The sequence below is a fragment of the Pelobates fuscus genome, chromosome 10 (assembly GCF_036172605.1).
Source record: "Pelobates fuscus isolate aPelFus1 chromosome 10, aPelFus1.pri, whole genome shotgun sequence".
Lineage (NCBI taxonomy): Eukaryota > Metazoa > Chordata > Amphibia > Anura > Pelobatidae > Pelobates > Pelobates fuscus.
In genome coordinates this window covers 51470675-51484463 of record NC_086326.1, presented here as the reverse complement: position 1 = coordinate 51484463, position 13789 = coordinate 51470675, and the positions used below count along the sequence as shown (strand labels likewise).

Genomic DNA, 13789 nt, shown 5'->3' with positions numbered 1-13789 from the left:
AGAGGAGAAACCCAACACCACCACCTTTACATTCAGAGTTTCTTGGGTTGTGGGTAAGTTGGAGACCACCGAAGGACAAAGATGCAGGGGTGGCAGTGTCAGAGGGGGAGAGCCAGGTTTCTGTTATGGCTAGTAAATCTATAGAACGAGAGATGAAGAAGTCATGGACAGCAGTGGATTTAGTTATATTGCAAACAGAGCGTGCGTTCCAGAGGGCAGTATTGAAGGAGGATTTAGAGGAACATGAGATGGGTATGAGATTAGTGTGGATCCTTGGGTTAGTATGTGCTGAGTTTGTTGCGAGGGGGCCGGGGTTAGGAGAGACATCACCAGCAGCTAGGAGCAGAAGGATAGAAAGGAAGTGAAGGTGGGAGTAGGATTTGAAAGTTTTGTAGGAGGGTATGTATGTAGAGGATTTGGGAGGAGTTGGTGGAGATAGGCTGGAAAGGTATGTGTAGAGTGCATGAGATGAATAGAGAGGGGAGGGGAGTAAGGTGGAAGTAATAATTATGGTGTTGCTAGGGACAGGTGAGTGAAAGGATAGGGATATTTTAGTGATGAGAGAAGTTAGTGTTAAAGTGAAAAATAGAAGGGAGAACATTAGAAAAAGTGTATTATATAGATATGTAGATCATATATACAAACACACAAATATCAATGAGTGATTAAACCAATGTAAGGATGCAGTGTGTTAAATAAATTCAGGTGAGGAGAGGTTTAGTGATTTGATTGGTGTGTTAAGGAAACCAGCTGATGTGCACTATCTATAAGTAAGTTGTCGACCATGGGGTGGGTGGGCAATCTTCCAGAGATGATACCTCTGCTCTGAAGATTCAGCAGGACTTGGTTGCTTGGGAGTGCTGGGTGTTAATGCTGTTTTAAGGGGCCCAGTCTGAAATATAAGGTCTGAGGTTAGAAAAAAAAAGAAATAAAACACACTATTATGGGTGGGGAGACATGGGGCTATTGAGGTAATTAATTAGAGATGAAAAACTAAAAGGAGATAACATTTGGGATAAAAAGATAGGAAGGATCAGATAGGTGAAAGTCATAAACCATGAACATAAATTTACAAGATTATCAGTGAGTAGTAACACTAGGTAAACAAACAATTAACAAAAAGTCTTAAAGAATGAACATAAAATGACATGATCACAGCAGCTTTAAGCAAAACAAGAACAGAAGATCAGGATGGGAGATATAGGTATCAATTAAGTAGTGATAGTATAGGGAGGGAGATGGAATAGAACACAATTTTAAAATAAGAGTTTAAAGGAAACAGGAATACAGGTATTCTTGAGTAGATCTTCCAGAGATGATACCTCTGCTCTGAAGATTCAGCAGGACTTGGTTGCTTGGGAGTGCTGGGTGTTAATGCTGTTTTAAGGGGCCCAGTCTCTGCTCTGAAGATTCAGCAGGACTTGGTTGCTTGGGAGTGCTGGGTGTTAATGCTGTTTTAAGGGGCCCAGTCTCTGCTCTGAAGATTCAGCAGGACTTGGTTGCTTGGGAGTGCTGGGTGTTAATGCTGTTAAATGGTAAACTCACTCTGTCATGAATTTGTGTGTTTCACCTATACTGGTATCTGACTGCATTGTCATAAAGTGTATAACAATATGTCTTATGGGAAGCTTAGTTGGTTATCACTAACTTTGGGTGCTGGAGTTCTGTAATTTTTTTTTATCCAAGTTACTCGCAAAGTGACCAAAAAGAAAATCTAAAACATTATTGTCAAGTTGTGGTTTGCGAGTAGAAGACGCAAGCAAACTATACACTTGCTTAATTAGTTAGCAAATAGAATGTTGGAGAGGAACAATTTTGAAAGAATAAAATAAATAGTTTTTTGCAACTGTAATGACTCTCTTCCAAGTTGCACGGTTTATATTAATAAGAATTCCAATGATGTCTTTTTACATAGTTAAGCTTATAAAATGATGCTGTAAGCCAGTAGCGATGCTAATAAAGTCCTGTGGTGTGCATTTTTGTCCGTGTCCTCTGCTAAAGGTGAGCTTTGGTTGCCCAAAGTGCACAGCAGTCAAAACCACTGTGCACCAAGGAAAAACTGCAAATATTTTGATGGAAAAAAGCAGGTAACACAAGTATGAACTTGAACATCCTCATTTGCTGTACCCTTTCAGTTTTGTTTTTCTTAGTGGCTTGAGGTTTGCAACTCGTAGCCACAGGCTTGTATGCCTTTTGCTAAAGTACTATCATTTTGCTGCCGGGTCAGGATGATTGAAATGCCAGACATTACCTGAAAGACTTCTTGTGTTGGCTGCATTGTCAGCGCAGTATATGACATTACTGCAATCTAGCACTAACATTAGAAATCAAAAATAACATAAGAAATTATTTGTAGACATGTGCCCTGTAATAGATTTAAAAGAATATAAGGGTGCTTGTAAATTAGACCGAAGACAGATAAACAAAGCCATTTCTTCGGTGTCATACTGGAGGATTGCCCTGTTTGTGGAAGGATCCTTTAGCAGAGCAAACCAAAAGACTGGTGGAGGAAGGAACGGAGGTGGTTGTTGCAAAGAGTAACTCACGAAACTCTGAAGATGGCAGTGCTGGAATGAAGGCGAGGTGAGAATATCTCAATATTTTACACTTGATACATCCTGTATCTTTGTTATATATGATGTATTCAATGTATATGTAGATAAGTTAATTTTATATTAGAAGTTCACATTAAGCAACCCAGCAGCATTGGAACCATTTGATATATCAATAAATAAACCCAAAACTTTATCCAAAATACCAGAACTTTAAGCGAAACCATCAAAACCTGTGTATTAAAAAATCTTAGGTAGACACAGAGGTGTAGTAAAGGTAAGGGGAAGGAATGAGGAAAGGGATTTAGGGGTGATTATTTCTGATGACTTAAAGGTAGGCAGACAATGTAATAGAGCAGCAGCAATGCTAGCAGAATGCTTGGTTGTATAGGGAGAGGTATTAGCAGTAGAAAGAGGGAAGTGCTCATGCCATTGTACAGAACACTGGTGAGACCTCACTTGGCGTATTGAACGCAGTACTGGAGACCGTATCTCCAGAAGGATATTGATACTTTAGAAAGAGTTCAGAGAAGGGCTACTAAACTGGTTCATGGATTGCAGGGTAAAACTTACCAGGAAAGGTTAAAGGATCTCAACAGCCTTCCAGCTGAAGTGGTAGAGGTTAACACAGTGAAAGAGTTTAAGCATGCATGGGACCCTAACCATAAGATAAGGCCCAGGGACTAATGAATGTATTTAGAAAATTGGGCAGACTAGTTAGGCTGAATGGTTCTTATCTGTTGTCACATTCTGTGTTTATTCTATGTTAAGTGCATTTTTAGTTTCCTACACTGCACTTTTAACCCCATTACGCTCTTTAATAGCATTTACAGGGGTGATAGAACAAGGAACTACCACTAATAGAGAGGTGACAGTTTCTCTTTAACTGTCATAAGCATTCAGCTTATTAATATATATTTTTTATACATCTATTCTTACTAAATAACTACTTTAATTCATGTGACCCTGTATTGTACATCCTGATAGATTCAGCAGAAGCAATTAAACACATTATCTTGTTCTATAAATGAAATTTTCCTTTCCCGTGGAAGGCAAGTTCCTTAACAGTGACTTATAGTAAGGGAGTTTTATTATTGCATACTTTGTCACGGGTAATTAAAGCAAACCCTTGTTGTGTCACTTATAGGGCATGCCAATATACTAGCATTCTAGTTTGTAGACTAATGGCGTCAATTAGATTTTACTGGAATACCGCTGCTTTTTTAAAAGGCAGATCAATACTCATTGGAAACCAAATAAAATATTTTATCCGGTAATGTTTTATACAATTGAGTCATTATTTTTTGCATATATATTTAATCTTAAAGCTATTTCTTATAATTTATTGGACAAAATTGAATTTTTGTGGAAAAAAAAATAAGTAAAGGGCTTGGCATACCAATATTTTATTGTAATTAACTTAACTGAATATATAATTTCTTTGTGTCAAAGTAAAGCAAGCATGTGGTGCAGTCATAAGAGGAAGAGAGTGATGCTAACTATTGCGCCACATTCAGTCCTTTGCCTAGAATGTATCTTGTTTCTCTTTATAAATAATGGTCCTCTGTTGTTTATAGAATGTTGAAATAAAACTGCCACTTGCATGCGAGGGACAGCCACCTTCGGACTGGTATACACATGATCTATGCATTGTGCTGTTGCAATAAATCAGATTAAAGGATATAGTGGTCTTAAAATCATTTATGCTTCCTCTGAAACTGCTGCTGGAAATGTATGTGAGTGGCTAGGTGCTTTCAACCACTTCTGACTGGTGCGCATCATGTCAGAGACCCCACTCATTGCAATTTTCTTCGCATTCTTGGAGTAGATGTTTGCTTTTTAGCCATAGGCGCTTGGTGCATTGTCGGAACGTGGATGTTCAATGAACTCAGCACTCTTTCCATTCCGCTGCACTATTAGCTTGCTGGGGAACCCCACCTGTAGATTACTTTAGCCTCCTCAAGAGCTTGAGTAATTTGGCCAATGTCCCTGTGCTTACCCAAGGTAGCAGGTGAGCGATATGTGTATAGTTGAATTTGATGGTACTGGAAAGGCAGCACATGCAGGTTCTTTTGCTGCATGCATAATTTGTTCTTCTGAGCTGAATATTATGTCGCCTGGCACATTCCTCCAGGTCTGTTAGTTTAAACTCTGATGGTGCCACTCAGGCTTCCAAGCCCTTGAGTGCATCTGCCATTGAGATATAGGCTGCAACTAATTCCTCCATTTTGCGCTGTAGGTGGTCTGTACAATCCCCCAGCTTATATATGTCTCTCTGAAAATCTCCCGCCATTTCCTTGATGCTGCCTTGTAGGCTTGCAACCTGTCCAGCAGTCATTGCACAGCTGACTCTGTGAAGGACATGTTCCACTGCAGATACTGTGATGTTGTCGCTGTCAGCCACGCTCAACATAGGCAACACTGGTCTATCTGTGCCATCTTGGGCCTTCCAATCCTCCAATGAAGTAGGCACATGGAGGCTGCTCTCTCCATCCCCATCCTTCTTCAATCCCCAGGAACGCACCTCCACCAATTCTGCTCCTTGTCTGAGGTTCTATAGCATCTGTTTAGTTGAATAAGGTGCTTTGATTGTCACTTTGATTGGCAGGAGCTCTTCACCTAGGCACCTTACTCCATTAGCTTCCAGTCTGTTGCGTCTTTTTAAAATTGATTTGTTACAGTTGAATGATGCTTTTGTCTAATTCCTAAAACCTTTACAGTGCTATATACAATATATAAAATATATAATGCAGCAATGCTTATCTTACTCTCACTTTTATGTTCATACAGTCTTAGTTTGAACATAAGCGGTTAACATAATGGTTAAAATAAAAATGCCTGCAAATTAATTTTATTTGTGTTTATACATTGTTGTGATAACATTTTTAATCTGTTGACTGAAATGCCAAGCTTTTGTTTATAATTTCTTTTCAAATAGTTTGTATTGAACACTTCTAATGTTTAAACCTAGTTTAATTGCAGTTCTCATGTACTGATTGTGATAACTTGCTCAGAATTCCTTACCAACACAATCGCCTTGGTTCTCTCTAAATCTTTTAGCAGTTAAATAAAATGTGCTAAAAAAATTGTAGTAATTAAGTTTTTATTTGATCTACCAGGGTTTTCTTACGAGCTATAAATCAGTATGCAGATATGCTGAACAAAAAATTTCTGGATCAAGCAAACTTCGAACTACAGGTAAGCAACCTTGTCTGTGGAGTCATGTACCTGTGAGTGTTTTGTTGTGTTTTTTTTATATATATATATATATATATATAACATCATGTCCATCTCTCATCTGTTAGTATAGCATTTTTTGCACTGTGTGTATTAAAAATGGTGCTGAAGTGTGTCTAAAGGCTCTCTTAAAGGAACACTATAGAATTAGGAATGTAAATTCCTAAAGCTGTAGTGCCCTGTTGGTAGTTTAGTGACCACATGGGACTCCACCTGCATGTTTCTTCCTTGCAGCTTCAGTCACCGTGGAGAAGCTCCACCTCCTGGTTTAAATCACCAATATATGTCAACCCAATATTTTCCCGTAGGAAGCATTGGCAGGCATGTGCGAATGCAAGACTAAACATTGCTCTGCACCAATCAGATGGTTTCTCTGAGACAATCTGATTGAAATTGCTAAGTTTTACTCTTTTTTTTTTTTCTGGAAGCGCCTCTAGTGGCTGTCAGAGTGTTTTAAGTGCCCCTAATGCATATCCGAGACATTTAAACCCTGCAATGTAAACATTGCTGTTCCTGGAGAACTGCAGTGTTTTCAAGAAGGAATAAATCACATCCAAAACACTTAATTGTGATTAAGTGGTTTGGGTGCCTCTAGTGTTTCTTTAAGTCATCATCTGCTGGCTACTACTTAACAGACGTCTATAGATTGAGCAGTGCAGGCTTACTTACAGTGTTGGAGGGGTGATGACCTTTGTGTAGCGGACCACCTGGTAACCTGACTGGTTACCTCCGCTAATTCCCTTTCTCCAACAGGTCAGGAACCATTTAGAGAATATAGAGACCAATTCCCCCCCCCTCCCCCCACCCATTAACTGGACGACACAGTTCTGGAGGTACAACACAATTTTATTGGCCACACACAGCTTTTATACATAACCCCATGCAAGGTCCCATCCCAGGATCCTCCGCCTCCCTGGCACCCTAGTACGGGAAGGAACTCTGTTCCCTTTGTCCCCAAAGCCTGCCACTAAAACACAAGGTTTCCCACCCCAGCCGCCAGGGGGTCTTCTTCCCAGGAGCCTCTGTGCCTGGGAGTCCATGCACGGGAAAAAGGGACTGTCCTTTTGTCTCCCAGGCACAGAAAAACCCACCCGCAGGAAAAGAGCTGGTCTCTTTGTCCCGCAGGCTCAGGAAAGCCCACCAAACTCGACAGCGCCTGAAAAGTGCCCACTCCAATCTCAGGGACCCTCACAGCGGTCCTTCCATTGACTAGCCCCCATTCGCGAGTTCTCAGTGTGAAACCCAGACAAGGGAAGCGTCTCCTTTCAGGGTATGAATGCTCTCCTGGCTGGTGTTTGTCTGTACGAATGGCGGCCACCCAGGGGAGCACTCATTAATTTCTTCACTTGTGGTTTCACACTTAGGTTGCTAGTGCGAACGTTCGATTAATTGGTGTGAACATTCTAATGGGGCGCCAGGGAGGTCCTCGTTCGGGAGACTAACAAGTCTGGAAACAAACACAAATGCTCCCCCTGGCTGGCGTTCGTCTAATGAACTAGCGGCCACCCAGGGGAGCACTCATTAATTGTTACCCTTGCGGTTTGCAGTTTGACACTTATGTTGTGAGGTGGGAATGTTTTAACCCAACATTCTAAATAAGGTATCGGGGTGGTCCCCATTCGGGAGGCGAATGAATTCCCTTTGTGGAAGCACTCCCAAACGGGGAGTGAGCCTAATAAATTAAATTACAGTGAAAACACATGTAAAAGAAACGGGAGATTCATGAATAGGCAGCGGTTCCGCCACACTTTGCATTTCTTACATTGCTATAATTCGGGACAGGAGAGGCCTTTCTTCATTATCCTTTACACTTAATGGAGTTGGTGACTGCACGATTAATAGTTCACCTCAGAAAAACGTATAGAATTCATCACAATCCCATCTGGTTTGCTCTTTAGTAAACACTATTTTATAAACCTGAATTGCATAGTAGTGCAGTGAACACAGAATGACAGATTTATTGTTCTTCATCACCTCTTTATACCTACCTAATCAAATGCGTGTAAAGGTTATGTTTCTAAAGTTCGCTGACTAACCGCAAAATAGTTTCTGGCAGCCGTAAAGTTCAGACTGCATGGCCACTCTGCAAGAATGTGCACTTCTGAGAACCTTTGGAATTGATTCCCATGGTGATGATATAAATATACATCTAGTCCTAGTTTCAAGTCTAATTGTAATTCGTAAATGCTTTAACTATTCCGCTGATGCAGGAGAAAGTGCAGTGTATCTACTCCTATACGGTTGCTTTGCTTTATACTTTTCTCTTGAAAATAATCCATTTGGATTCTAATGGGTTCGGATGTTGCATTAGGTAATCGAGTCATCAAGTGGAAGATGCACTCTGATATATTTTAAAGTGAATGTATATTTCATCTTGGTGTATGATAACCTATAATTTGTAATTAAAGGAACATTACAGCGTTAGGAATACAAGAATGTTCATCTACCAATTTATATGTTCAGATTCCCCCCCAGAAATAACAAAATAAAGGATACTCTTGCCTTTATTATCCCAGCGCATTGGTCTCGCCGCAACAGCCCTGCCTCTGCTGGCTGAGATCATCATTGATGATGACAGCCAATTCATTGCTCCCGTGTGGATGCATTGGGAGGTTAGTACTGTGCAGCAATTGCTGCGCTGCAACCAATAAGCATCTCCTAATAGAGATGCAGTAAGTCAATGCATGTCTATAAGGAGTGCTCTCTGTCTCCATGCAGAGTGCAGAGATGCTGAAGGTCAATTCCTGCAAATGGGAGGGAGAAACAATTACAAATAAAAGATCAACCGTAAACCCCAAAAGGAAAAAAAGGTTACGGTTTCCCACGTTGGCACCATTGCAATCTGGGTAAGACCTTATGTCAGCATGGGATACCCTACTTATTTAGTTTAGAAAGGTCAATGCTGCCTTGTGTTCATTCCTTCTGACACATGAATCTGTAACAGACACAAATATAGGGATAACAGTAGGCTACAGAAATAAATACAATGCAATTACCATGCAGCTATATAGTTCACAATTCTATGATTATATATAGACTAAATCACAATTCTATTCTTCATTTTTATTGGTCTTATTAAATTTTCTGTTTTTGGCCTTAAATTTGAAAATTACTTTGAATTCTCACTTTAGTAAATAACCCTGCATTTATAAATTTTGGGTCATGCAACGCTAGTTTCAGTAAGAATTGGGATATGTTTTGTTTAGCTTTTTTTAATTTTTTTTATTTTGAGAAGGATCATACCATGATTATTCAAGTCATATATTTCTACTTCTCCCAGCTATGGAATAACTACTATCACTTGGCTGTTGCCTTTCTTACGCAAGAATCATTACAGCTAGAGAACTTTTCGAGTGCCAAAAGAACGAAAATTCTAAACAAGTAAGTCATGAAAGGAATAGATACAATGTAGATTGTGTTGTATATGTGTATAAATAATTATAATTTCAGATAGACAACGCATGCAAATTATTGCAGATACAGATTTTCACAGAACATAAAGGGTTAAATGAGAAATACAATATATTTTACCTTGTAAAATGAAGGGAATGAGGCGTGTTATTTCCTTGAAGCATGAATGACCTGCTAATCCATTTGGCTTCTATGTACTGGTGCCTGGAGACCCTGTTACTGCATCCTACGAAATAAAAATATCATCTATAGATTTTCAACTAGCAAATCTTCAGCATAAAGCCAGCGTCAGATTTGTCAGATTTATTTTTTATTATTTAATAAATCCATCGTCAGATTTATTTGTTGCTATTCAATGCTTGCGGTTGCAGATTTTCAACATATTTGAGATTGGAGTTTCTCCAAAAGTGTAACATGATACTAAAGAACCAGTTTAATTTTAATAGTTAAATACTGTGATTTTAGTACATAACATTTAGCAGTTCTACCAAAACAAAGTTAAATTATTTCTCTGCCATTTGAGAGTTAAATCACCTTATTTATGCTGCCCTAGCCGCACCTCTCCTGGTTTTGAGTCACACAGCATCCTTGTACTCTTCCTGAAAAATAACTCCACTTTCTTGGCGTCCAATATTGAAAAAATTGCTTAATTCTGAATTAAATAATTTTCCTGTATGTTAATAAGGTTTAATAGAACTTTCCAACTACCATGACAACTTTCAGTGTTTGATTGAGCTTGGAACACTCCACATACTGAGATATTCTTAGCTGTGTCCTAGGGGCTAGTTGCACCCCCAGCACATGTTAATTAGGCAGCTCAGAATTCTGTTCCGGGCTGCTGAATGTAAATTCTGTGCATAAATAAGGTCTGTTATCAGCGCACACAGCATGCTGCCATCTGTCACGTATTCATCCGTTTATAGAAATGTGGTTAATGACATTTACTGTCCACACAGGAAAAGTTGTGCCGAGCAGCAACCGAATCAACAGAAGGGTTAATGCTGAGCAGCAATTGCGCTCAGCATTAACCCTTCTGTGGATTAGGTTGCTGCTCGGCACAACTTTTCCTATGTGGACAGTAAATGTCATTAACCACATTTCTATAAGCGGATGAATACGTGACATTATTACTATAAGTGGATGAATACGCAACACCAGGTTTCATTTCCACAATTGCTGCTCAGCATTAACCCTTCTGTGGATTAGGTTGCTGCTCGGCACAACTTTTCCTGTGTGGACAGTAAATGTCATTAACCAAATTTCTATAAGCGGATGAATACGTGACAACATCAGACGGAAAAAGCAAGAGGAAGATATACATCCCTCTTTCCTCCACCCATCTCTCATTTGTGTTTTTTTTTTTTTTTTTTAATAAACCCTCCCTCCCATCTTCCACTCCCTTACTCTGCCTCCCACCGCTCGTTGGCCTGGAGCGAACACAGCGCTCTGAGACACCTGTGATGGGACTTAATTAAGCTGAATTTGTTTTGGTTTTGGTGCTCAGAGCAGTGGTGTATTCTGGTTTTATGCTGCCCTAGGCATGACAAAACTCAGGCACCCCCACCCCCCCACCTTTTTCCAAATTTATCTTCCTGACAGACACACGCCCTCACTGATGCATGCACTGACATACACTCACAGATACAGTCATTGTCACACACATTGTTTAACCAACACACACTCACAGACACACACTCACTCGTTCAGTTACACTCACAATTACACACACACACACCTCACATTCACCGACAGACACACATATACACTGACAGATATACATACACTGACAGATATACATTCACCAACAGACACATACACACTCAGTGACAGACACATACACACTCTAATAGACACACATTAACACATACACACTAACACATACACACTAACACATACACACTAACACATACACACTAACACATACACACTAACACATACACACTAACACATACACACTAACACATACACACTAACACATAGTAACACTCACTAACAGATACACTGACACACACTAACAGACACACACTAACACTCACCAACAGACACACACACTAACACACTCACAATTAAAAATAAAAATAAAAATTAAGTTTCAATCCTTCCAGCCTCTTATCTTTGGGAGTGCTGGAGTGGATTTTTCCCTGTGGTCCTGTGGGGCTGGCTGCAGCTTGGCGGGCGGTCGGGAGATCTGGCAAACAGGTGAGCAGTGGAGGCGAGCGACGAAGGAGCTCTGATCCTCCTGCTCAGCTCCCTCACGCACCTCTTAGTGATGCCAGGGCTGGAGTGATGTCATATTCCGGCTCCGGCATCACTGCGGTGTGCGCGAGCTGAGCAGTGAAGAGCTCAGGGGAGAGTGCTCCCTCGCCGCCCGCAACATCAGTGCATGCCAGCCTCAGGTCCCCCAGGACAAGAGGCTGGCAAGGCACTGGGGGGGTGGCTTTTTTTGTCACCCCCCTAAAATTGCCGCCCAAGGCAAATGCCTTGCCAGCCTCACGGTATATACACCACTGGCTCAGAGTATCTATTCAAGGAAGGGACTTGTTTTTAACAAGCACTCTAAACACCTAACGCACTTAATCTTGCTGAGTCACTAGCATTCCAAACTTTAGCATGCCCCTTCTCTCTTATTTAAGATAATTGTATATTTTGAAAGAGAAACCCTATAATCTAAAGTAACAATGCAACACCCCAGCATTAGAAATTATATATATATATATATATATATATATATATATATATATATATATAGTTGGAGTGTTCCTATAATACCTGTGCTACCTCAGGGTGTCACATTGTTGTGTAACAATATTATGTAATATTCAGATCACATTATAATATAACGCTAAACTGAGCATAAAGCATTGTTAAGGAGACACTTCCGGCACCAAAACGAATTCATCTAAATTAAGTTGTTATGGTGCCAGGAAGTCTCTGGAGGCCCTCTTACCACAAGAGGTTAAATCATTCTTGAATGATTAAGCCCCTAAGTGGCCTCCATTGCTGGTCTCCACTCCCTCTCTTGTGCCTTCTGAATCTTCACATTCAGGAAGCACGGAGTGCAACCGGGCAGGGGCACCGCTGATTGGCAGAGAGCAGTCGGCTAACTCTCAGCCAATCAGTGACTCCCCATTCACTAAACTGGCTTGTAAAAGTTATGTTTCTTTTCACTGATTTGCTGAGAGCGTCAGCTGACCTACCTGATTGAGGTAAGAGTTTAGAAGAACCAGTACTATAACATTGACTATATTATTAAATGTACTTCCATATTTACTATTGATCTAGGGATATATTCTGGAAAAAAAGTATGTACATATTTCCAAATATATTAAATTTATATTTTTTTTCTTTTTTTTCTTTGTGTTTAGGTATGGTGATATGAGAAGACAAATTGGCTTTGAGATTAGGGATATGTGGTATAACCTGGGTAAGTTTTAATTTTCTGTAATTTGTTTGCATAGTTTTCACCTGTTAGAGAGATTTTCTTTTTATATAATAATAATAATAATAATAATATTAAAAAAAAAACATTATTTTTCTTTTTTTCTTTAAGAATGTGAAAGTGAATGAATACTCAGTACGTTGGTTTCTGGCAGTTGTCTAATAGAATAGCTCAGTCATGTCAAGCTGTCTGTGTTAATGATAAGAACAAGCATTGAGAAACCAGAAAACAAGGTTGTGAACTCCTTTGATGATTACAGTGCCTTGATTTTGTTTGTTTGTTAAATGTCTCACATTCTGTCCAGGCTGGGTTTGTGTATGTATGTATACAAGTAAATCCCCAACTGCTGCTGAGCTTCATTTCCCATACTGCTCAGCAAGTGCTAGAAAGGTCATGCACTAAAAAGCTGTGTGGGTCCCTATTGGCTAAACAGCATTAATCAGCTGGGTGAGTCAATGTTGCCTAAACTACCCTTAAGGAATCAAAGTAATATAAAATGTTAACATTTGTCCTGTCAGATTGTTGGATATTTTACGCTGCATATTTTTTTTTTTAACCTTTTTTTTATTTTGAAATATGCACACATTTTATTTGAATTTTGTATTACTGACTTATTAGTTGACAAACTGTAATGGTCTGTCATGGTTGAAAGCACAGTTGCATAGTTCTATTTGAAATAACTATCACCTGTAGAGATGTCGCGAACATAAAATTTTCCGTTCGCGAACGGCGAATGCGAACTAACGCAAATGTTCGCGAACGGGCGAACCGCCATAGACTTCAATAGGTAGGCAAATTTTAAAACCCACAGGGACTCTTTCTGTCCACAATAGTGATGGAAAAGTTGTTTCAAGGGGACAAACACCTGGACTGTGGCATGCCGGAGGGGGATCCATGGCAAAACTCCCATGGAAAATTACATAGTTGATGCAGAGTCTGGTTTTAATCCATAAAGGGCATAAATCACCTAACATTCCTAAATTGTTTGGAATAACGTGCTTTAAAACATCAGGTATGATGTTGTATCGATCAGGTAGTGTAATGGTTACGCCCGCTTCACAGTGACAGACCAAACTCCCCGTTTAACGCACCGCAAACAGTCCATTTGCACAACCGCAAACTCCCCATTTGCACAAGGTTGGATACCAAG

The 13789-nt window shown here is 39.9% G+C and overlaps 1 protein-coding gene across 3 annotated transcripts in view; it reads left to right on the top strand.

Annotated features, from left to right (window-relative positions):
• The window catches only part of DOCK1 (dedicator of cytokinesis 1), a 369359-nt gene that overhangs the window by 277744 nt on the left and 77826 nt on the right, over positions 1-13789 (top strand). For all 3 annotated transcript variants that reach the window (XM_063434591.1, XM_063434590.1, XM_063434592.1), the window contains exons 30-32: positions 5672-5750; positions 9070-9170; positions 12566-12624. In XM_063434591.1, coding sequence (XP_063290661.1) covers positions 5672-5750; positions 9070-9170; positions 12566-12624 — 239 coding nt within the window. The remainder of the gene's footprint in view (positions 1-5671; positions 5751-9069; positions 9171-12565; positions 12625-13789) is intronic.